Consider the following 26509-nt stretch of genomic DNA (forward strand, 5'->3'; position numbering starts at 1 on the left):
GAAGAGAACATGTAGCATAATCTTCAATGAAAGACAAAACAGTTTCATCTGAATCTGTTCCAAATTTGGGGGCGTCCTTGACCCATAACAACATATGTATGTGAGGAGCCCCTCTTGCTTGATACTCCTTTCTCCAAAAGAAATCCACAACTTCTCCAAGAGGAGGATTCTTTTTATTGCAGATGAAAGACATCATAGCTTCAAATCTATGATTGAAATATCTGCATACATTGACAGGATCCAAAGAGCACAATTCTCCAGGTGTCTTGTATTCAATATGTTTTATATTGGAATTTGCCTCTCGAAGAAATTCAAGTAAATCATCCCAAGCATACTCAGCACAGCTTAGTGTAACGAACCATGTAGGAGTTCCCAAGTTCCGTAGCATACATTTCAGGTCTCCATGTCGACGGTACCAATATTCATTAGTCCCACGCTGACATGCCATCAGATTAATCAACTGAGATTCTAAATGATCAACTCTCTGATGCACTTTATCCATAAAATCCTTTGTAGTTACATTTTGAAGATGCATTCCAGTTTTTAAAATGTGATTTACTGCATATGAAAGTCCAGACAAGTCACTTTCAAACAAAAGATGAAACATATAAGGGATACATTGACGAAATATTGGATCTTCTGCATATAATCTTGTTGTCCGATATTCAGATGCAGGAATCTGCACAGGACGTTCATCATATCGTCCACCTTTTCCTGTTGGAAACAACTGCGGAAAACAACGAGCTTCCAAGCTCTCTTCTCATACACTCATGGGACTTCCTGTTGCTTTTTTCATTTGAAACAACTCAATCGTATTCCACATCACCTCTTTGGAATGAAGTGGATGTACACTGTAATGTTCATAGATCTCTTCACATCTGGACATGTCCACTTTTTCAATTTGTCCACTTAATGTTTCAGTATCTTCTGCTAAATCTATTTCTTCTTCTCCAACAAACACATTTCTATAGTACTCCTTATTTTTTAACAGATGCAATGATGCCTTTTGCACTTTTCTAACATCCACTAACTCTTGCCAGATTTTCTTATTCTTAGTAGGAACACCATTAACTAGAATGACTAGTGGCTCATTTTCTGCATGATCTACACCAATAGTTTCAATATTTTTCCTTAAATCTAATGGTAAATACACAACTCTTCCTTTCAATCCTCTTTGCAACTCTGATGGAGGTAATTTACTTGTTTTGGGCTCCATACGAACAATAGCCTGAAACGGGTGAACACATTGTATGAGAATAGACTCATACGTATTTAAATCTATCAGCTCTGGAGGAATAGCAACCAACTCTAGATTATTATGAGCAGCTCTAGCAGGCATTTTATTCTCATCTAATTTGTTATAACAATATTTGCAAATACGCTGCTCACATCCCAAATGAAAACAATCCTCTACCAACAAATAAGTTGCAAATTCCATCCACTTATCATTATCTTCTATTTCACTTTTAAAATACAGATTGACACCCCTAGTCTGATTTTTATAGTGAGTTCGCCGACAACAAATACAAGAAACATTTGATCTTTCACCTGAAATTACCTTAAACTTTGTGATTTCATCCTCAAATTTTTCTGTAATTACGGGTTCTACATTGTCTTCAACATTTTGTTCTACTAATGTGTCAGTTTCTTCACTCCTTGCTGAGGCCCAAAGTAACAAACCTCAATATCCTCACAGACCTGCTTCACATCTGATACTGACCCACCCAAAAGAGCACTGTTCAACTCACTTAACTTTAGTGCTGGACTTTTTGCATAATACAACCTTCTCACTAACTTCCGCATTTGAGTATGATGTACTGCCAGCATTCTGAAATGGTGAAAAACACTTAGACAAACTTTCCTAGAAAGACAAGCCAGAGAATGACCTTGCAAACCACTATGTTTTCTCACTCTGCAAGGGTCTAGTCCTTGCAACAGCTTAATCTTTTGTTTTACACTTTTTTTAGTATAGGCTCGTAAAAAACTACATAATGTTTAAATAGATTGCTGTCGTACACTGCAAACACTCCTGCAATCCCAAGTGTACACGGGGTTTTTAGCACGTCTCCCCAAAACTTCATCAGCTATCACTTCTTCTGCATTTCTTTCAACCATTTTCTCTTTCTCCATTGGACAACCGTCACTAACCTCATAACCTCTACCACTGGTGTCAACTGCATACAATAATTTTTCGCTCAGTGAATAACTCTCTTCATTAAAAAAAGGCTCTGAACTAGAACTGTGTTTCCATTCTCTCAAAAAAACAAAAAATTTTTTTTTATTAATAACTCTTTTCCTCCTACCTTTGGCTTTCATTACAGATATTGGTTTATCTAGTGATCGAATTCTGTTTAACACTAAAATAAACAGTTTCCTTTTTACTTCAAAAGCCTTTTCCACAATGCTTTCAATATGCTCCTTCTTTTTATAAAATAAAGCTCTCATTTTATATTTCTTCACATCTTTCAGAAAATTATGCACTACTCTCTTGTAAAATATTTTTTTGCGTAATTCCTTATACTGATTTTGCCTTCTTTTACCATACTTTATCTCCTTTGACTGAACATTTGCTTTTTTACTTTTCCTCCTATTTTGAATATTTTTCTTACTTGAAAAATTCTCAGAAGTTCCAGCATTATCTAAATTCTGTTTGCTCCTACAAACATTTTTAATAAATTGCTTCGTGATCTTACCAGAAGATTTTTTCCTTTTAGCCACATTATCTTGTTCATTCAATACTCGTGGTTGATGTCTCTTCAAATAATCCTCCTGTCTCTGTTCTTTTCTTTTTCTTTTTTTTCTGGCATAATTTCTCTATTTTAACGTTGAAAAACAGTATCTGTAAAAAAGAATCACAAATAAATGTATATTAATAACTTTCAAATTTACACTATTCCATTACTGTACAAACACATTTTATATAAAAACTGACTAAGAAACTATAGCCCTGAACCACAAGTGTGACGATGGTTAAAACACTACATGCATAGTGCATACTACTTTGAAGCAGTTCATGCCCTAAAGCCTACCTCACTAAAAGACTACATGCTAACTGACTGAATGATTACAGTACTATAAGGAGACACACTTGGTGAGTAACAGGGTGTTTGCTAGAAGTGTACGAATACTAACTGGGGAATTGAAGGTGTGAAAGACAACTGTGTAGCTGATTAGAGGACTGAATGCATACTGCATAGGCATTTAAAGCAGTCCATGTGCTAAGGCCTGGCTCACTGCATGAGTACTTGGGTACTGACTGAATGATTAGACTACAGCAAGGAGAGTGCCTGGGTGAATTTATAAGTGGTAGGCTTTTGGCGCAGGGAATGGATTAGTACTTGGTACTGAATGGGTCACTAGAGAATTGCAAAGGGAGTGACAGGGTGTTTCCTGGAAGTGTATGGATACTGACTAGGGAATAGAAGGTGTGAAAAACAGCTGTGTAGGTGGTTAGAGGACTACATGCATAGTGAATAGGCGTTTGAAGCAGTCTATGTGATAAGGCCTGGCTGACTGCATGAGTACTTGAGTACTGACTGAATGATTAGAGTACAGCAAAAAGACTGCCTGGGAGAATTTATAAGTGGTAGGCTTTTGGCGCAGGGAATGGATTAGTACTTGGTACTGAATGGGTCACTAGAAGAGTGCAAAGGGAGTGACAGGATGTTTGCTGAACTGTATGGATACTGACTAGGGAATTGAAAGTCTGAAAGACAAGTGTCTAGGTGGTTAGAAGAGTGCATGCATAGTGGATAGTGGTTTGAAACAGTTCATGTGCTAAGGCCTGGCTCAGTTCATGAATACTTAGGCAGTGACTGAATCATTAGAGTACTGGAAAGAGGGTGTCTTTGTGAATTTATAAGTGTTTGGGTTTTGGCACATTGAATGGATTAGTACATGGTGCTAAATGGGTCACTAGAGGACTGCAAAGGGAGTGACAGGGTGTTTCCTGGAAGTGTGTGGATACTGACTAGGGAATTGAAGGTGTAAAAGACAAGTGTATAGTATGTTAGAACACTACATGCATACTGCATAGACATTACATTTGAAGCAGTCTATTTGGTAATGAATGGTTCACAACATAAGTACTTGGAAACTGACTAAATCATCAGACTACTGCTAGGACAGTGCCTGGGTAAAACTTTTAAATTTTCAGTTCTGCCACAGTGAAGAGAATAGTACATGGTACTGCACCTTAGTGTCAAACCCTGACTCATTTTATCAATGCATAAGCAAAGACTAGCTTCTAATGCTACTAAAACTTGACAACATGACCGGTTTTAAAAGAGTTATCTGTCAGAAAATGCACGATGTTACCCAATCCTTCTCTCACAGTGCTTCCCAAATGCACACAGACTCACTGTGTGATTCTAGACAACAACCACTATCCCTAGGAGTTTACCAAAACTAAATCACTACTATGGAAGTGTTAACAAAACTGCACACAATGTACATATTTCAAGACTGCACTTTTGTGTCAAAGCCTGACTCATTTAATCAACGCATAAGCAAAGACTGGCTTCTAATGCTACTAAAACTTGACACCATGACCGGTTTTAAAAGACTTATCTGTCAGAAAATACACGATGTTACCCAATCCTTCTCTCACAGTGATTCCCAAATGCACACACACTCACAGTGTGATTCTAGACAAGCACCACTATCCCTAGGAGTTTCCCAAAACTCATTCACTACAGTGGAAGTGGTAAGGGAACTGCACACAATCTACATATTTCAGGAGTGCACTTTTGTGTCAAAGCCTGACTCACTTAATAAAAGCATAAGCAAAGACTGCCTTCTCATGCTACTAAATCTTGACAACATGACAGGTTTTAAAACAGTTATCTGCCACCAAATACACGATGTTACCAAATGTTTCTCTCACAGTGGTTCCCAAATGCACACAGACTCACTGTGTGATTCTAGACAACAACCACTATCCCTAAGAGTTTACCAAAACTGATTCACTACTATGGAAGTGTTAACGAAACTGCACACAATGTACATATTTCAAGACTGCACTTTTGTGTTAAAGCCTGACTCATTTAATCAACGCATAAGCAAAGACTGGCTTCCAATGCTACTAAAACTTGACAACATGACCGGTTTTAATAGACTTATCTGTCAGAAAATACACGATGTTACCCAATCCTTCTCTCACAGTGATTCCCAAATGCACACACACTCACAGTGTGATTCTAGACAAGAACAACTATCCCTAGGAGTTTACAAAAACTCATTCACTACAGTGGAAGTGGTAAGGGAACTGCACACAATCTACATATTTCACGACTACACTTTAGTGTCAATGCCTGACTCATTTAATCAAAGGATAAGCCATAACTGTCTTCTAATGCTACTAAAACTTGACAACATGACATGTTTTAAAACAGTTATCTGTCAGCAAATATATGATGTTACCAAGCACTTCTCTCACAGTGGTTCCCAAATGCACACAGACTCACAGTGTGATTCTAGACAAGCACCACTATCCCTAGGAGTTTACTAAAACTCATTCACTACAATGGAAGTCGTAAGGGAACTGCACACAATCTACATATTTCATGACTACACTTTAGTATCAATACCTGACTCATTTAATCAATGCATAAGCAAAGACTGGATTCTAATGCTACTAAAACTTGACAACATGACAGGTTTTAAAATAGTTATCTGTCAGCAAATACACGATGTTACCAAACACTTCTCTCACAGTGGTTCCCAAATGCACACAGACTCACAGTGTGATTCTAGACAAACAACACTATCTCTAGGAGTTTACCAAAACTCATTCACTACTATGGAAGTGGTAAGAGAACTGCACACAATGTATATCTTTCAAGACTGCACTTTTGTGTTAAAGCCTGACTCATTTAATCAACGCATAAGCAAAGACTGGCTTCCAATGCTACTAAAACTTGACAACATGACCGGTTTTAATAGACTTATCTGTCAGAAAATACACGATGTTACCCACTCCTTCTCTCACAGTGATTCCCAAATGCACACACACTCACAGTGTGATTCTAGACAAGAACAACTATCCCTAGGAGTTTACCAAAACTCCTTCACTACAGTGAAAGTGGTAAGGGAACTGCACACAATCTACATATTTCACGACTACACTTTAGTGTCAATGCCTGACTCATTTAATCAAAGGATAAGCCATAACTGTTTTCTAATGCTACTAAAACTTGACAACATGACATGTTTTAAAACAGTTATCTGTCAGCAAATACATGATGTTACCAAGCACTTCTCTCACAGTGGTTCCCAAATGCACACAGACTCACAGTGTGATTCTAGACAAGCACCACTATCCCTAGGAGTTTACTAAAACTCATTCACTACAATGGAAGTCGTAAGGGAACTGCACACAATCTACATATTTCATAACTACACTTTAGTATCAATACCTGACTCATTTAATCAATGCATAAGCAAAGACTGGATTCTAATGCTACTAAAACTTGACAACATGACAGGTTTTATAATAGTTATCTGTCAGCAAATACACGATGTTACCAAACACTTCTCTCACAGTGGTTCCCAAATGCACCCAGACTCACAGTGTGATTCTAGACAAACAACACTATCTCTAGGAGTTTACCAAAACTCATTCACTACTATGGAAGTGGTAAGGGAACTGCACACAATGTATATATTTCAAGACTGCACTTTTGTGACAAAGCCTGACTCATTTAATCAACGCATAAGCAAAGATTGCCTTCTAATGCTACTAAAACTTGACAACATGACATGTTTTAAAAGAGTTATCTGTCACCAAATACACGATGTTACCAAATGTTTCTCTCACAGTGGTTCCCAAATGCACACAGACTCACTGTGTGATTCTAGACAACAACCACTATCCCTAAGAGTTTACCAAAACTGATTCACTACTATGGAAGTGTTAACGAAACTGCACACAATGTACATATTTCAAGACTGCACTTTTGTGTTAAAGCCTGACTCATTTAATCAACGCATAAGCAAAGACTGGCTTCCAATGCTACTAAAACTTGACAACATGACCGGTTTTAATAGACTTATCTGTCAGAAAATACATGATGTTACCCAATCCTTCTCTCACAGTGATTCCCAAATGCACACACACTCACAGTGTGATTCTAGACAAGAACAACTATCCCTAGGAGTTTACAAAAACTCATTCACTACAGTGGAAGTGGTAAGGGAACTGCACACAATCTACATATTTCACGACTACACTTTAGTGTCAATGCCTGACTCATTTAATCAAAGGATAAGCCATAACTGTCTTCTAATGCTACTAAAACTTGACAACATGACATGTTTTAAAACAGTTATCTGTCAGCAAATATATGATGTTACCAAGCACTTCTCTCACAGTGGTTCCCAAATGCACACAGACTCACGGTGTGATTCTAGACAAGCACCACTATCCCTAGGAGTTTACTAAAACTCATTCACTACAATGGAAGTCGTAAGGGAACTGCACACAATCTACATATTTCATGACTACACTTTAGTATCAATACCTGACTCATTTAATCAATGCATAAGCAAAGACTGGATTCTAATGCTACTAAAACTTGACAACATGACAGGTTTTAAAATAGTTATCTGTCAGCAAATACACGATGTTACCAAACACTTCTCTCACAGTGGTTCCCAAATGCACACAGACTCACAGTGTGATTCTAGACAAACAACACTATCTCTAGGAGTTTACCAAAACTCATTCACTACTATGGAAGTGGTAAGAGAACTGCACACAATGTATATCTTTCAAGACTGCACTTTTGTGTTAAAGCCTGACTCATTTAATCAACGCATAAGCAAAGACTGGCTTCCAATGCTACTAAAACTTGACAACATGACCGGTTTTAATAGACTTATCTGTCAGAAAATACACGATGTTACCCACTCCTTCTCTCACAGTGATTCCCAAATGCACACACACTCACAGTGTGATTCTAGACAAGAACAACTATCCCTAGGAGTTTACCAAAACTCCTTCACTACAGTGAAAGTGGTAAGGGAACTGCACACAATCTACATATTTCACGACTACACTTTAGTGTCAATGCCTGACTCATTTAATCAAAGGATAAGCCATAACTGTTTTCTAATGCTACTAAAACTTGACAACATGACATGTTTTAAAACAGTTATCTGTCAGCAAATACATGATGTTACCAAGCACTTCTCTCACAGTGGTTCCCAAATGCACACAGACTCACAGTGTGATTCTAGACAAGCACCACTATCCCTAGAAGTTTACTAAAACTCATTCACTACAATGGAAGTCGTAAGGGAACTGCACACAATCTACATATTTCATAACTACACTTTAGTATCAATACCTGACTCATTTAATCAATGCATAAGCAAAGACTGGATTCTAATGCTACTAAAACTTGACAACATGACAGGTTTTATAATAGTTATCTGTCAGCAAATACACGATGTTACCAAACACTTCTCTCACAGTGGTTCCCAAATGCACCCAGACTCACAGTGTGATTCTAGACAAACAACACTATCTCTAGGAGTTTACCAAAACTCATTCACTACTATGGAAGTGGTAAGAGAACTGCACACAATGTATATCTTTCAAGACTGCACTTTTGTGTTAAAGCCTGACTCATTTAATCAACGCATAAGCAAAGACTGGCTTCCAATGCTACTAAAACTTGACAACATGACCGGTTTTAATAGACTTATCTGTCAGAAAATACACGATGTTACCCACTCCTTCTCTCACAGTGATTCCCAAATGCACACACACTCACAGTGTGATTCTAGACAAGAACCACTATCCCTAGGAGTTTACCAAAACTCCTTCACTACAGTGAAAGTGGTAAGGGAACTGCACACAATCTACATATTTCACGACTACACTTTAGTGTCAATGCCTGACTCATTTAATCAAAGGATAAGCCATAACTGTTTTCTAATGCTACTAAAACTTGACAACATGACATGTTTTAAAACAGTTATCTGTCAGCAAATACATGATGTTACCAAGCACTTCTCTCACAGTGGTTCCCAAATGCACACAGACTCACAGTGTGATTCTAGACAAGCACCACTATCCCTAGGAGTTTACTAAAACTCATTCACTACAATGGAAGTCGTAAGGGAACTGCACACAATCTACATATTTCATAACTACACTTTAGTATCAATACCTGACTCATTTAATCAATGCATAAGCAAAGACTGGATTCTAATGCTACTAAAACTTGACAACATGACAGGTTTTATAATAGTTATCTGTCAGCAAATACACGATGTTACCAAACACTTCTCTCACAGTGGTTCCCAAATGCACCCAGACTCACAGTGTGATTCTAGACAAACAACACTATCTCTAGGAGTTTACCAAAACTCATTCACTACTATGGAAGTGGTAAGGGAACTGCACACAATGTATATATTTCAAGACTGCACTTTTGTGACAAAGCCTGACTCATTTAATCAACGCATAAGCAAAGATTGCCTTCTAATGCTACTAAAACTTGACAACATGACATGTTTTAAAAGAGTTATCTGTCACCAAATACACGATGTTACCAAATGTTTCTCTCACAGTGGTTCCCAAATGCACACAGACTCACTGTGTGATTCTAGACAACAACCACTATCCCTAAGAGTTTACCAAAACTGATTCACTACTATGGAAGTGTTAACGAAACTGCACACAATGTACATATTTCAAGACTGCACTTTTGTGTTAAAGCCTGACTCATTTAATCAACGCATAAGCAAAGACTGGCTTCCAATGCTACTAAAACTTGACAACATGACCGGTTTTAATAGACTTATCTGTCAGAAAATACATGATGTTACCCAATCCTTCTCTCACAGTGATTCCCAAATGCACACACACTCACAGTGTGATTCTAGACAAGAACAACTATCCCTAGGAGTTTACAAAAACTCATTCACTACAGTGGAAGTGGTAAGGGAACTGCACACAATCTACATATTTCACGACTACACTTAAGTGTCAATGCCTGACTCATTTAATCAAAGGATAAGCCATAACTGTCTTCTAATGCTACTAAAACTTGACAACATGACATGTTTTAAAACAGTTATCTGTCAGCAAATATATGATGTTACCAAGCACTTCTCTCACAGTGGTTCCCAAATGCACACAGACTCACAGTGTGATTCTAGACAAGCACCACTATCCCTAGGAGTTTACTAAAACTCATTCACTACAATGGAAGTCGTAAGGGAACTGCACACAATCTACATATTTCATGACTACACTTTAGTATCAATACCTGACTCATTTAATCAATGCATAAGCAAAGACTGGATTCTAATGCTACTAAAACTTGACAACATGACAGGTTTTAAAATAGTTATCTGTCAGCAAATACACGATGTTACCAAACACTTCTCTCACAGTGGTTCCCAAATGCACACAGACTCACAGTGTGATTCTAGACAAACAACACTATCTCTAGGAGTTTACCAAAACTCATTCACTACTATGGAAGTGGTAAGAGAACTGCACACAATGTATATCTTTCAAGACTGCACTTTTGTGTTAAAGCCTGACTCATTTAATCAACGCATAAGCAAAGACTGGCTTCCAATGCTACTAAAACTTGACAACATGACCGGTTTTAATAGACTTATCTGTCAGAAAATACACGATGTTACCCACTCCTTCTCTCACAGTGATTCCCAAATGCACACACACTCACAGTGTGATTCTAGACAAGAACAACTATCCCTAGGAGTTTACCAAAACTCCTTCACTACAGTGAAAGTGGTAAGGGAACTGCACACAATCTACATATTTCACGACTACACTTTAGTGTCAATGCCTGACTCATTTAATCAAAGGATAAGCCATAACTGTTTTCTAATGCTACTAAAACTTGACAACATGACATGTTTTAAAACAGTTATCTGTCAGCAAATACATGATGTTACCAAGCACTTCTCTCACAGTGGTTCCCAAATGCACACAGACTCACAGTGTGATTCTAGACAAGCACCACTATCCCTAGGAGTTTACTAAAACTCATTCACTACAATGGAAGTCGTAAGGGAACTGCACACAATCTACATATTTCATAACTACACTTTAGTATCAATACCTGACTCATTTAATCAATGCATAAGCAAAGACTGGATTCTAATGCTACTAAAACTTGACAACATGACAGGTTTTATAATAGTTATCTGTCAGCAAATACACGATGTTACCAAACACTTCTCTCACAGTGGTTCCCAAATGCACCCAGACTCACAGTGTGATTCTAGACAAACAACACTATCTCTAGGAGTTTACCAAAACTCATTCACTACTATGGAAGTGGTAAGGGAACTGCACACAATGTATATATTTCAAGACTGCACTTTTGTGACAAAGCCTGACTCATTTAATCAACGCATAAGCAAAGATTGCCTTCTAATGCTACTAAAACTTGACAACATGACATGTTTTAAAAGAGTTATCTGTCAGAAAATACACAATGTTACCAAATGCTTCTCTCACAGTGGTTTCAAAATGCACACAGACTCACAGTGTGATTCTAGACAAGCACCACTATCCCTAGGAGTTTACCAAAACTCATTCACTACAGTAGAAGTGGTGAGGGAACTTCACACAATCTACATATTTCACGACTTCACTTTTGTGTCAAAGCCTCACTCATTTAATCAACACATAAGCAAAGACTGGCTTCTAATGCTACTAAAACTTGACAACATGACAGGTTTTAAAAGAGTTATCTGTCAGCAAATACACAATGTTACCAAATGCTTCTCTCACAGTGGTTCCCAAATGCACACAGACTCACTGTGTGATTCTAGACAAACAACACTTTCCCTTGCACTATACCAAAACACATTTCTTCATCTGCAAGGAGTACTACATTTTAGTGCAGAAACATAACTCATTTCACAAATTCATAAACAATGACTGGTTTCTAATTCTACTAAAATATAAAAACTGCATAGTTATCTGTCTACAAACACATGAAAAAAACAAATGCTTATCACAGAATGGTTTCTACATGTACACACACTGTCAATAAGATTGTAGAGAAAAAAAAGTACTCCCTACACTTTAGCAGAAGAAATACATTAGTCTGATGAAAATAAAAATAGTCTACATACATCCCCTCACAATTAAATAACTCACCTTTCAAGATGTTTTGTAGATTAAGAAGTATATCTGTCACACACCAGATATCAGTCACACACCATATTTTCTTATACAGAATCTCTGCACTGTGCACCTGTCAGCAGAACCAAAGAATAGCAACGTTTCCCTCTCATTTTCCACACATATACATGTAAACATCAAATCAAATTCCTTCCCACATAAATTCAAAAGCAAACACACATTTCTATTGGTTAAACATTTCAACCCTTTCCAAATGACATAAACTTCAACCCTTCCCCCAATCTGCCTTCTGCCCGTTACCATAGAAACAGGTCATGTAACACTGTACTGAGCACACAGGTCACAAGTTCAGCACACACAATGTTGCTAATCAAGACAGAAAGTGTGCTTGACTTCTCAACTTATCAGCTTATCATATATAATGTTCCTTACAATCAGTTTTTGTTAACCAATAAGAATCGTGCATTTAAAAAACAGAAATATACACCCTACCTTTCAGTGTAGAAGGTTGTAAAACAACCAATCATTTATTTTCTTTTTTCAAAACTGCATCTTAGCCACCATTTTAGAAACATCTTACTTTCCAAACTGCCATTTCATTTACAGAGACCATCGGAGTGCATCCAGACCTCCTTACAAGATGCTTAGATTGTGGGACACAGCTACATTTTCTGGAGCCAAAGGTATGCAGAAAACAAAGGCATTCACAAAGACCTAGGTTTGCCAAATGTAGACATTAAATGGATTGGACAGAGAGGGTTAAAGTGGCACCAATTGATGCCATTGGTGAAATCCTTCATGAAAATCCAACACCCTGACCTCATAATAGTTAGGGGTGGGCGGAATTTGCGAAATTCACTTTCGCAAATTATCGCGAAAATGTTAAAAATCTCCGCAAACACGCGGAAATATCGCAAACATGAGGAAGTTTTTTTCCCGCCCGTTCGCGGTATTTTCTGCGTGGCTCGCCAACTTACCCATGCGGTTGCTCGCGGGCGCGGCCATCTTGTTTTCACTTGTCTCGCGGTGCATGATCGCGAGAAGAAAGACGTGATCGCGCGACAAGATGACGTTACTGCGGGCGCGAACTGTCGCGAGACAGTGCAAATGGCTACCAACAATCCAACATCTCGTGGAGAACGCGAACGGATCGGGAAAACTTGTTGGCGAACTCGGGGATTCAGTTAAGGGGATCGCGCACACGCAAGAATGTATTATTTTACAGCGCGAGCAAGCAAAAAATTTCCGGTAAAATGCGGATTGCGGAAATTTTGACCTTTTCGCGCTCTCTGCGGAACGTGAAAATGTCAAATTATCGCAATTTCAGTGAGCGGAACGGATTTTTAGCCCAGGCCTAATAATAGTGCACTGTGGTGGCAATGACCTAGGCATTTTGATTGGGGTAGGTCTGGAAATGCTTATGAAGGACACCTTTGCAGAACTGATTTCACTTTTCCCTAAAACTGCCTTTGTGTATTCTAACATATGCCAAAGGCAGAAATGGAACTGGTCCAATCATTTTTGTCCACAGATTGAGAAAGCTAGGAAACATGTGAATAAATCTGTTTCTGCTTTTCTCCGAAACTACAGAATGGGGTCCATTTACAATAACAATCTGCGCTTTCATATGCAAGAGATGTATAGGAAAGATGGAGTACACTTTTCTGATGAAGGAAACAGAGTCTTCCTCAACAACTTTAGACTCTGTATAGGTACGTACTTATAAGTACCAAAAACTCTGAATGAGCACAACGGCTCTTTTTAGAGCCACTCAAGAACAAAACACTTAACCTTAATCTTTATCTCCCAACAATTTCATTTTCTTTTCCTTGGATCCGCGAACCCACCACGAGAGAATCTGTGCATCCAATGCGGTAGGATGCGCGCATGTTGCCGTTTTTTTGTTTTTTTAAAAAGGGGGGCCCAGGGGGTTCTTCTGGGACCCCTAAGCACCTCTAGAGGGTCAGAGTATTTCCACTCTGCCCCCTTTATATGTTTTACACGCTTATTCCCCTTGCTTCTTCAGCCTCGCTTTTACCGAGGCAGAAAATGGCCGCCAACAGTTCCTGGTTTCGAATGTAGACAGACGCTCGACAGCCAATTAGCATTCAGCGCGCGATCGGGAGGGTGGGTGCTCGGTTCGGGGAGGGTGCGCTTACGGTGCGGGTAGGGTCCGCGGATCCTCCCCGGCCATAGATATTTATGTACTTTTAACTCTAATTTTCTCAGGAACTACTAAACGGATTCACACCATTTATGCAAAAGGCACGAGTCTGAACTGAGGACTACCTCTTTGCCAAATTTGGTGTCATTCCGTTCAGCGATTCGGGCTGTAGCTGCGACAATAGATCCTATGGGAAATTGCATGGGGAAAACGGGTTTTGGGATCCCCCTTTTTTCTCGGCCCCGCTTGACGAATCACCACGAAAAATTTAGGGTAGGAGCGGAGCCGAGCTGGCCAAAAGTTTGGAAAATTTCGCGAAGATTCATCAACCAGCGCCAGACTTATTGGGAATAGAATGTTGCGGATTTCCTATGGATAATAGGTCCTAACTATAACTATATATATATATAGTCAGTAAGGTCGCCCAGAGATCTAGGGAATCATTGCTGGAAAACAACAATTCTGAAGCTGAGCGAGTATCAGATACCAACACTCCTAGATTGATCCTCACCTATAACCAGCAAGAACGACAAATCAGGTCCATTATTAAACGTAATTGGCCAATTGTTTTAACTGATGCTGTCATAGCCCCTGACCTCCCCAATAACCCTACCATCACGTATAGGAGAGGGATATCCATGAGATGTCAGTTGGTCAGAAAAAGTCCTGAAAACATAGCCAAAAAAACCACCTGGCTACAACCAAGACAAGGGTTTTACAAATGCTCTTCATGCCGAGCATGTAGATTTGGAGAGACAACAACTAAATACATGACTCCTTTCAGTCCCATTGAATACAAGATCAAAGGCAATCACAACTGCAAAACCGAATACGCTGTGTATGTCCTGACATGCACCTGCGGCCTCAAATATGTAGGCAGCACGAAATTGCAGGTGCATGTCAGGATTCTACAACATCTACGTGCAATCGTTAACAACGATCCAGCGTACCCGGTGGCCCGACATTTTAAAATAGTCCACGGCAATGACCTTAAATGTCTGAAATATTTTGTGATTGCCGCTGTCCCAAACCTCCCAAGAGGAGGCAATCGAGAAAGACTACTCCGTCAACTTGAATCTAGAATGATAGTTGAACTCGACACCAAACACCCCAATGGGCTTAACAACACTGAAGATCTCCACAACTTTTTATAGCACTGTTCAACAGCATGTTTTTATATGAAGACTCATTGTGGGAACGTTTTATGAATGCTCTTCACTTACTTTTAGGAGTTCGTGTGAGAGTGTTTGTGGAGGGTTTTTACGGTGGGTTTTTATATTGTATTATCTTAGGTAAATTTTACATTTTAACATGATGTCATTTCCTTAGCTGCTAATATATATAATTTCCCCCCCCCCCCCCCCCCCGGTGTTTTCCTCCCCTTTTGTCCCTTCTTTGCACTACAAACTTTGTGTTTCCCACAAAGTATTTGCACTATTTGCACATATTCACCAGCACCTTGCCATTTTAGCGCTTTGCACTTTAAAAGCATTTTTGCACAATTCCGGCAAATTATTAATTGGTTGTCTATTGTATTAACTTTCCAGTATGCACTATCTATTTTTATGGTCCTGTTTTGAGATACAACATTTATGTTGTCAAACCATTTTAGTCAACATTAAGATGGAATTTTGAACAATCATATACAAAAAAACCTTTTTGGCAGAGGATTCATCCCGAGGTAGCCATTTTCATCTCAAACATTCCACATATTACTGGATTCTTGCATAGAATCATTATACAACGTATATATAAAAGTTATGTTTATGTATGTTGTTTTATATTCCCGGCATTTATGCATCCATTTTTTGGCGCTATATACAATGTATTTATACATGTGACCAACTTAATTTGTCGATTGGGACTCTAAACTGCATTTATGTCTATGATTGTGAACTTGCCAATCGCTTGGCAAGTAACCAGCGCTAAATGAAGGTGTTGTTTATGTCTATTATCACGTGACAGAATGCACTTACACACAAAAAATTTTGGGTATAAAAACTGCTGGCGGACTGCACTTCCGCATGTGAACAAGGATACTTTGTTATCCGAAACGCGTCGTAAAGCTGCAACTGAATAAAGACCTGATTTTGCCACAAAGAAAACGGGTGTCCGTGACTCTCTCTTCGCTGACTTGCCGGATGGGAAGCGGGAAGAGCTGGGAAAAGTGTTTTGGATATATATATATATATATATATATATATATATATACAGTTCCACAAAGCTCCCAAAGCAAGGCTCACTCTCAATGCGGCGTTGTCGGGTCAGGGAAAGTTCCTCAAATGCCTGCGTCCGCAGTTTCCTGACGCGTTTCGGGCATCCGCCCTTAATCATAGGTGTACTGCTTGCTGCAAAGAAAACCAACAAAGGACTAATCAACGTTCTCCCTTTTAATAGGCTGATGACAATCAGGTGAGTAACATCATAAAGCATTCTGGGGCTCGAAGTCCAAAAATAACACCACCGTGGGCTGCTGGCCCCTTTGCTGCACAACGTCATTTAAATTATATTCAAGCAAGTCAAGACACTTTTCCCCTGTTCAGCCACTCGCTAATTAAATCCACTCGCGTTGTCTCACAATGGACCGCAGCGGAACCGCTGAATATGCGGCAGTGCGCATCCCGGCCAGGACGGCCGGACATATAAAGTTCCACAAAGCTCCCAAAGCAAGGCTCACTCTCAATGCGGCGTTGTCGGGTCAGGGAAAGTTCCTCAAATGCCTGCGTCCACAGTTTCACGACGCGTTTCGGGCATCCGCCCTTAATCATAGGTGTACTGCTTGCTGCAAAGAAAACCAACAAAGGACTAATCAGCGTTCTCCCTTTTAATAGGCTGATGACAATCAGGTGAGTAACATCATAAAGCATTCTGGGGCTGGAAGTCCAAAAATAACACCACCGTGGGCTGCTGGCCTCTTTGCTGCACAATGTAATTTAAATTATATTCAAGCAAGTCAAGACACTTTTCCCCTGTTCAGCCACTCGCCAATTAGATCCGCTCGCGTTGTCTCACAAGGGACCGCAGCGGAACCGCTGAATATGCGGCGGTGCGCCTCCCGGCTGGGACGGCCGGATATATAAAGTTCCACAAAGCTCCCAAAGCAAGGCTCACTCTCAATGCGGCATTGTCGGGTCAGGGAAAGTTCCTCAAATGCCTGCGTCCGCAGTTTCCTGACGCATTTCGGGCATCCGTCCTTAATCATAGGTGTACTGCTTGCTGCAATGACATTGTGCAGCAAAGAGGCCAGCAGCCCACGGTGGTGTTATTTTTGGACTTCCAGCCCTAGAATGCTTTATGATGTTACTCACCTGATTGTCATCAGCCTATTAAAAGGGAGAACGCTGATTAGTCCTTTGTTGGTTTTCTTTGCAGCAAGCAGTACACCTATGATTAAGGGCGGATGCCCGAAACGCGTCAGGAAACTGCGGACGCAGGCATTTGAGGAACTTTCCCTGACCCGACAACGCCGCATTGAGAGAGAGCCTTGCTTTGGGAGCTTTGTGGAACTTTATATATCCGGCCGTCCTGGCCGGGATGCGCACCGCCGCCCGCTGCGGTCCATTGTGAGACAACGCGAGCGGATCTAATTGGCGAGTGGCTGAACAGGGGAAAAGTGTCTTGACTTGCTTGAATATAATTTAAATGATATTGTGCAGCAAAGAGGCCAGCAGCCCACGGTGGTGTTATTTTTGGACTTCCAGCCCCAGAATGCTTTATGATGTTACTCACCTGATTGTCATCAGCCTATTAAAAGGGAGAACGCTGATTAGTCCTTTGTTGGTTTTCTTTGCAGCAAGCAGTACACCTATGATTAAGAGGGGATGCCCGAAACGCGTCAGGAAACTGCGGACGCAGGCATTTGAGGAACTTTCCCTGACCCGAAAACGCCGCATTGAGAGTTAGCCTTGCTTTGGGAGCTTTGTGGAACTTTATATATGCGGCCGTCCCGGCCGGGAGGCGCACCGCCGCATATTCAGCGGTTCCGCTGCGGTCCCTTGTGAGACAACGCGAGCGGATCTAATTGGCGAGTGGCTGAACAGGGGAAAAGTGTCTTGGCTTGCTTGAATATATTTTAAATGACATTGTGCAGCAAAGAGGCCAGCAGCCCACGGTGGTGTTATTTTTGGACTTCCAGCCCCAGAATGCTTTATGATGTTACTCACCTGATTGTCATCAGCCTATTAAAATGGAGAACGCTGATTAGTCCTTTGTTGGTTTTCTTTGCAGCAAGCAGTACACCTATGATTAAGGGCGGATACCCGAAACGCGTCAGGAAACTGTGGACGCAGGCATTTGAGGAACTTTCCCTGACCCGACAACGCCGCATTGAGAGTGAGCCTTGCTTTGGGAGCTTTGTGGAACTTTATATATCCGGCCGTCCCGGCCGGGAGGCGCACCGCCGCATATTCAGCGGTTCCGCTGCGGTCCCTTGTGAGACAACGCGAGCGGATCTAATTGGCGAGTGGCTGAACAGGGGAAAAGTGTCTTGACTTGCTTGATTATAATTTAAATGACATTGTGCAGCAAAGAGGCCAGCAGCCCACGGTGGTGCTATTTTTGGACTTCCAGCCCCAGAATGCTTTATGATGTTACTCATCTGATTGTCATCAGCCTATTAAAAGGGAGAACGCTGATTAGTCCTTTGTTGGTTTTCTTTGCAGCAAGCAGTACACCTATGATTAAGGGCGGATGCCCGAAACGCGTCAGGAAACTGCGGACGCAGGCATTTGAGGAACTTTCCCTGACCCGACAACGCCGCATTGAGAGTGAGCCTTGCTTTGGGAGCTTTGTGGAACTTTATATATATATATATATATATATATGTTTGCGGCCGTGCCTGGGCCGCGAGGAGAGCCCTGCCGCACGCCAGTGTGGTCCTGCTTTTTCGCAATCCGGCGGAATAGCTGAAGGGGTAAGGTGATGCCATTGAGGAAAATGAGACGACAACCTGCGCATTGTTAGTGCCTCAGCAACCCACTGGGGATTTTTAATGGCAAAAGAACTTTCTATGGGGAGATTCACTCACTGGAGTTAACAGGCACTACATTAACCAACAGGCCATGCGGGTGGCCACGCCCACATGGGTGGGGACTATCGTACAAATGTAATGCCATGAATTCGCCCAAGACAGATGCTGTTTGAGCCTTGAGCCTCTGAGGAAGTGTCCACGACACGAAACGCGTCAGGCAAGACTCTCTTATTCGGCGGAAGCACCCATTTTGCTCAAGTTGTTTTTCCTCAATAAAATTGAAGGCAAGATTTACTCACCTGCGTGGGCTCCCTCTCTTCAGGCAAACTTTGCGATTGATGTTTGCGGCCGTGCCTGGGCCGCGAGGAGAGCCCTGCCGCACGCCAGTGTGGTCCTGCTGTTTCGCAATCCGGCGGAATAGCTGAAGGGGTAAGGTGATGCCATTGAGGAAAATGAGACGACAATCTGCGCATTGTTAGTGCCTCAGCAACCCACTGGGGATTTTTAATGGCAAAAGAACTTTCTATGGGGAGATTCACTCACTGGAGTTAACAGGCACTACATTAACCAACAGGCCACGCGGGTGGACACGCCCACATGGGCGGGGACTATCGTACAAATGTAATGCCATGAATTCGCCCAAGACAGATGCTGTTTGAGCCTTGAGCCTCTGAGGAAGTGTCCACGACACGAAACGCGTCAGGCAAGACTCTCTTATGCGGCGGAAGCACCCATTTTGCTCAAGTTGTTTTTCCTCAATAAAATTGAAGGCAAGATTTACTCACCTGCGTGGGCTCCCTCTCTTCAGGCAAACTTTGCGATTGATATATATATATATATATATATATTTTTTTTTTTATCCAACAAACGCCGAAGCTTCTCAAGATGCACTTGACAGTGCATCTGCCATTCGGCATCACGGTTCAGCCCGCCCCAGCCAGGCACGATGTGTGAACAAGGCTGTTTAGTCGAAACGCGTAGCGTGGAAATAAACTTCCTGATGACTATTTTCTCTGGAGCCTGCGAGTGTATTATTATCACGTATCAGACGGATGGGAAATATATATATATATATATATATATATAGATCAACAAATGCCGTAAAGCTTTCGGGACGGCACTCGCTTCAGAGTCTACCATCCGGTCTGCATTGCTGGCTCCACACACTCGCGCTCAATTAATTGCTGTGCCTGACGCCTTTCAATGCACAGGGCATCTCATCAGAGGCTTACTTCACGTTAGTACAGCGGAATTTGCCCTCTTTTATTTTCATTATCTGCACGCATGTGTTAATTATCATCCCTAAGTGGGTGTGCACTGTTTAAGCAAATTGAATTGCATGCATCGAACTGAAGTTCCTTCATCCAGGAACTGGAGTCCTTAAGAGAGCCTTAAAATATCCCCTAAGTGGGTTCCCACTGACGTGTCTTTTAAAAGCTTTAACTGTTGTTATTTAAGTCCGTCATCACTTACCTGCTTTCCGCAACCAATAGGAGAGTACAAATGGTTTGGGGCAACTTAATTGAAAAAGGCGAGACGCCGAAACCGGTCTGCCTGTGAAATAAAGTATTTTGAATTACTGGAGTCCGAGGAGTGTGTTGTAAAACCCTGGTGAGGCACTTGGTAAGGAATATATATATATATATATATATATATATATATATATATATATATATATATATATATATATATATATATATATATATATATATATATATATATATTATCTACTGGTGGTCGCCAGTAGATAGTTAGTTAGGACCGAGTTTCCATAGGCAATCTGAAAATTCTATTTTGAATAACTTTGGCGCCGGTTGACGAATCCTCGCGAAATTTTCAAAATTAATGGGGCGCTCCGCTCGGCTCCTACCCTGAAAGTCTTGGGGTGATTCGTCAAGCGGGGCTGAGAAAAAAGGGGGGTCCCAAAACGCATTTTCCCCATGCATTTTCCCATAGGACCTTTAGTCGAAGGTACAGCCCGAAAGGCTGAACAGAATTACTTGACATTTGGCAAAGAGGTAGTCCTCAGGTCAGGCATGTGCCTTTTGTATATATGGTGTCAATCTGTTCAGTAGTTCCTGAGAAAATTGCAGTTAAAAGTACATAAATATCTATAAGCACGCACCCTGCGTGCACCGTGCGCGCACGGTGCGTGCACCATAACGTGCGCGAGCGTAATTCTGATTGGTGGTTACATGTCAGTCAACATTCGAATCGGTCGAAATCAGGAAGTGTCGGCCGCCATTTTGTGGGTTTTGTGTGTGACAGTGAAAAAGAAAGGTGGAGAACGTGAAAAGGGGGCAGGGTAGAGAGTTCCTGGCCCCCTAGCCTTTGTCAGGGGGTCCCTGAAGGACCCCGAAGGGTGAAAAAAACATTTTATTATTTTTTCAAAAAATCGCGGGGTGCGCGCACGGTGAAAAACCTTAAAAAAAAAAAAACATTTTAAACGAGCCATTCCAAATTACAGGATACAGTCAATCTATAACTATATACATAGGTAGCTTATTGTAAAATAAATTTATAAAAAATATAATAAAACATACATAACTTAGCATTTAAAAAACCTTACAAATTCACTTAAAAAACCATAGGTTTCACACACGTTATAGTTAGGAATTAGCATTTAAAAAACCTTGCAAATTCATTCAAAAAACCATAGGTTTCACACATGTTATAGTTAGCTGGACATTTCACTCCTAAAAAACCATTGAAATTCCCCTGTTATAGTTAGTTCAGATAACTATAACTCGCGCGACCGCCACTCTAGCACAAGGATGATGTCATCAGTGATGTCATGAGTGATGCCACTGACCATGTCATGAGTGATGTAATATTTGACGTCATGAGCAGTGGATTGCGGGCGCGCGAGTTATAGTTATCTGAACTAACTATAACGGGGGAATTTCAATGGTTTTTTACGAGTGAAATGTCCAACTAACTATAATATGTGTGAAACCTATGGTTTTTTAAGTGAATTTGCAAGGTTTTTTAAATGCTAATTCCTAACTATAATGTGTGTGAAACCTATGGTTTTTTAAGTGAATATATATATATATATATATATATATATATATATATATATATATATATATATATATATATATATATATATATATATTCATATATATATTCATATATATATATAAAAACATGTAAAACAAAATGTAACAATTAATGAAACTAATTTAATAAATATAAAAAAGTGAAAGAAAGCTGTTTTATAAAAAAATAAAAAACCCTACACAAAGTAATAATTTACAATCCATAAACATGCAATATTAAATATGAAATAAATGGTATAAATGCAGAAAAACAATCATAGCATAAAATATTTAATGTCCCTAAAATGCCATCCTGTTAAACCGCAATATAAATGATGGACTTCAAACAGATTCAATTTACTATTCCCACTCCAGTCTAAGCAACAGTAGGGAAAGTGTTGGACTCTGGAGGGGTTACATTTATCATTCCCACTCCAATCATTGCAAAAATAGGGAACGTATTTGCCTCTGGAGGGATTAGATTTCCTAATCCCACTCCAATTTACAAAACAGTAGGGGATGTTCTGGACTCCCAGAGCATTCCCCTAAAAAACCAACAACTCACAACTAAAATATAAATTACAAACAAAAAGAAAAGCATTGAAATATACTGTGAAATTAAAAAAGGAAACAATGAGATTTTTTTATAATCAATTACATGATTAATATTTCAAAATTAATTGCCATGAATATAAAATGTTTGGTCATTTAAAATCCTCCCACACAATTCCCCAACAAAGGCCAAGAACCTGCTACTGCAATACAAATGAGTCAAAATGTACAAATTCAAACATAAAGTAACAAAATAAACTTAAATTCTTGACTATTAAACAATTGAATTAAACAATCAAAATAGTTATAAATCAATTAAATATATTATTTATTATAATATTAATGTCATTAAAAGTATACTATTATAAAATATTATTATTATTCTATATTTTATTCACAATACAATATTAGTTATAATTTAAATTACTTCTCACCCAATTCCCCTACAAACCCAACAACCAGCTACTGCATTTTAAATGACTAGCTCAATTAAAAAAGTAAATTAAGCATTTTAAAATAAAAAGTATATACAGAAAATAATTATACTAACAATACTAAAACATGAAACTAAAATTATGACATATATAATAAATTAACCAAAACAATATTTTCACACATATATTTAAGTAAACAATATAAAATAAAACAATATTATTTAAAATCAATATAAAAAAGTGAAAAAACAATATTTTCAACAGTGATATTCTGTGACACTCTTTTCTGCGCTAACAATATTTTTGCATCACAATCTTGAAAACTCGATATTTTAACCAAACACCTGAGATTAACTGTAAACCAAAAATATAAAATGTGATTTTGAGATAGTGATGTTCATCAGCAAACAGTACATAGTCTAACACTTCTGACACAGATGGAATAATGTCTTTAAAAATATGGTGGAATATGAGGGTGATGCACTACTAAAGTGCTCACATGCAATGCATAATATAACATGCCATAATAATGAAGTAAAGTTTCAAAAAATAATAGATAGCCTTATATTTGCTAATTTGTCAACTGAATGTACTCAAGTTAATTCAAGATCCATACAATGGTGCTAGTACACTAACACTCTCTACATCAGTGAAATAAATTTAAATAAGTGATTTCATTTTCTTTTAGGCATGGATGTGCATAACTGGCTACCAGAGAACATTCTCACTATCTTGGGCCAAGACAATTGACGGGCGCATGGGGTATTGACTGGGTGGAAAGGTAAAAAGGAGCAGAGGCTATGTGTGTGTACTTGCTCCTTGTTTGGAAAACAGTGGGTAGATATGTACAAGATGTGCATTTGTGAGTACAGTACAGTGATCAATGTAGCCACTGTAGGAATGATAAGCAGTGACTTATAAGTACTTCCAACAACCTTTCATGTCACATGGCTTACAACAGAGAACATCTAGACTTGTTTTCAGATTGAGAGAGAGGGGGTCTACTCAGTTGCATACATTTTCCAATGGAAGTTTGTGCAGCGGGCGAGAATTCCCACAGCACAAGCTTCCATTGAAACATGGATGCTTGTGAACATCCCTCCACTGTGTGGCAGGCACCATGTGTTGCCTGCCACATGGTGCAGCAATGATTAGGGGGCACCATGTGTGCCCCTTAGTTCCCATAGCAGATGGCCAAGGGAGAAGGGGGCCCTGCTAAGGGCACCCAAAGTAATTTTCCGACATCCTATCCATGTCGGAAAGGCCGACATGGAAAGGTTGTCCGAAAATGACATCATGATCTCGACGGCGGAGCCACTGTCATTAAGGTATCATTAGCATTTTCGACACTCTGTGCCCGTCGGAACAGCAGCGGATGGTCCCTCTGCCCACCACATCGTAATGCTGCAGACGGACCGCAGGGGCAGATGTTGGTGGGACCGACACCGATGTGCCGTCAGTGTCAGTCCCACCAACATCGTAATTAGGCACTATGTTGGGCCATACTGCAGTATTTCTAAAGCCCTTCTTACCCTTGATGAGACCCTGAAGCTTTTTTGTGTGGCTGAGTAGCAGGCTCCATCCATGGTTATAGTCAGGTGTATAGGGTTAGGCGTATTATTTGTGGGGAGGCTTTAGTTGTATTGTAGCTGTGGTCTGGTTACAGATATATATCACATCACAGTTGGTTGGGTATTCTGTAATACAATTCAAAGGGGGCAAAACAATAGCAATAATTAAATTTGCTGAACTGATCATGTGCTTTTCCTTTCATTCGACCTCATGATGATTCCTTGAATCTTCTTATTTACCCTTTCTTTGGGATGCTCTATGATTGGAAGGTATTTACAATTTGCACTACTTCTGTGGGGGGCAAGAGGTGTGGACAGAACTCTGGACTGAGATTAAAAATAATCATGACACTTACAACCCCCACTGCCAATTTGATTGCCTCCTCTGGTCACACAACCATATCTGCTCCTTACTTATACGATTGACAGATTTTAGCATTAAATATGGTGGTTTAGTTTGACACCAAATTGTCCTTCAGGATCAAATTAATGGCAGAATGTGCGCAACGTGAATATATGTAACATAACAATCAAATCTTGATGTGTGTGTTATGATTTTAGTCTGGAGCCACGTTAGGGTGTTCTGGTATTTATTCATGAGGATCGCAGCGGAATTGACACGATCAAAGGTGATGTTAGTAAAGAAATAGGACATATCGTATTCGTCTAGATTTCTAAAAGGCACATACAACTGATGACTGTTCCCTTGGCAAAACTCAAGAACGCTGCCCTCCGGTATCAAATGTTTGCTCATTATACCGAGATAAAATGTAATTTCTATAAGGTTATTAAGGAATTACTGTCATTCCAGAATTCTGCACAATATCAAACGCAGACACCAGGATTCCCATTATAATAAGAGTTACCTATAGTAATGCCATGTCGTATATTCAGTAGTTTATTAGAAGCACATGAATGTATTACAAATATACGAGCCTGTGCAGCCTTATCCTTTACCCGATGCCTATGTGATATAGGCAAGAAGGTTTAACAAAACCTGCCTAGTATAAGGAGAGCTTTTTACCATGTACGTACATGAGCTGCTGTTCTAGTCCAGGTTTTTTTCTTTGCATTCTGGGACTTGTAGTCCTGATTGCGTATTGAGCTAAGCAGCACTTCACATCTCCGATTACAAAGAAAAATCTTTGACTGGAAGAGCTTCTCAAGCATGGCCCTGGGAACCTTGAGGGATCTGGGATTGGGGGTCTTGTTTAGTTAATACCAATATCCTATGTCAAGGTCGCATTCTACCATTTTGTTCACATTATTTGTGGCCATAATTAGTTCAAGTACATTCCATCTTATGAAACTGAGAGACAGGGAGGTACTGCTCAGAGTGGTACAACCATGGGCAAATATTCTGTTAAAGCTCACGTGCTAAAGGAATCACAGGTTGTTTATTAGTGATTGGACTATGCCTTGCTGCACCAGGTTTTCTGATTTTGTAGGTATCTGCTTTTCTTAAAGAACCTGATCTCTGTGTACTTTATAAATGTTTCATGATGTTTCTTCACTGGGTCTGTGTGTAATGGTATACAGCACGAGTCTGAGATGGCCCAAGGGCAGGTATCCTTATGAATAAATGAAACAGCAAAGTGTACATAAGATCATACAGAGAATCAGCGGCACAGCAACT

At 39.9% G+C, this 26509-nt stretch overlaps 1 protein-coding gene across 1 annotated transcript in view; it reads left to right on the forward strand.

Annotated features, from left to right (window-relative positions):
- The window catches only part of LOC146802170 (uncharacterized), a 178506-nt gene extending 160718 nt beyond the window's left edge, over nucleotides 1-17788 (forward strand). Inside the window, exon 4 of the mRNA XM_085620414.1 lies at nucleotides 17679-17788. Coding sequence (XP_085476540.1) covers nucleotides 17679-17700 — 22 coding nt within the window. The 3' untranslated portion in view covers nucleotides 17701-17788. The remainder of the gene's footprint in view (nucleotides 1-17678) is intronic.
- The last annotated feature ends 8721 nt before the right edge of the window (nucleotides 17789-26509 follow it).

This window comes from Triturus cristatus, chromosome 8, assembly GCF_964204655.1.
Source record: "Triturus cristatus chromosome 8, aTriCri1.1, whole genome shotgun sequence".
NCBI classification, from domain to species: Eukaryota; Metazoa; Chordata; class Amphibia; order Caudata; family Salamandridae; genus Triturus; species Triturus cristatus.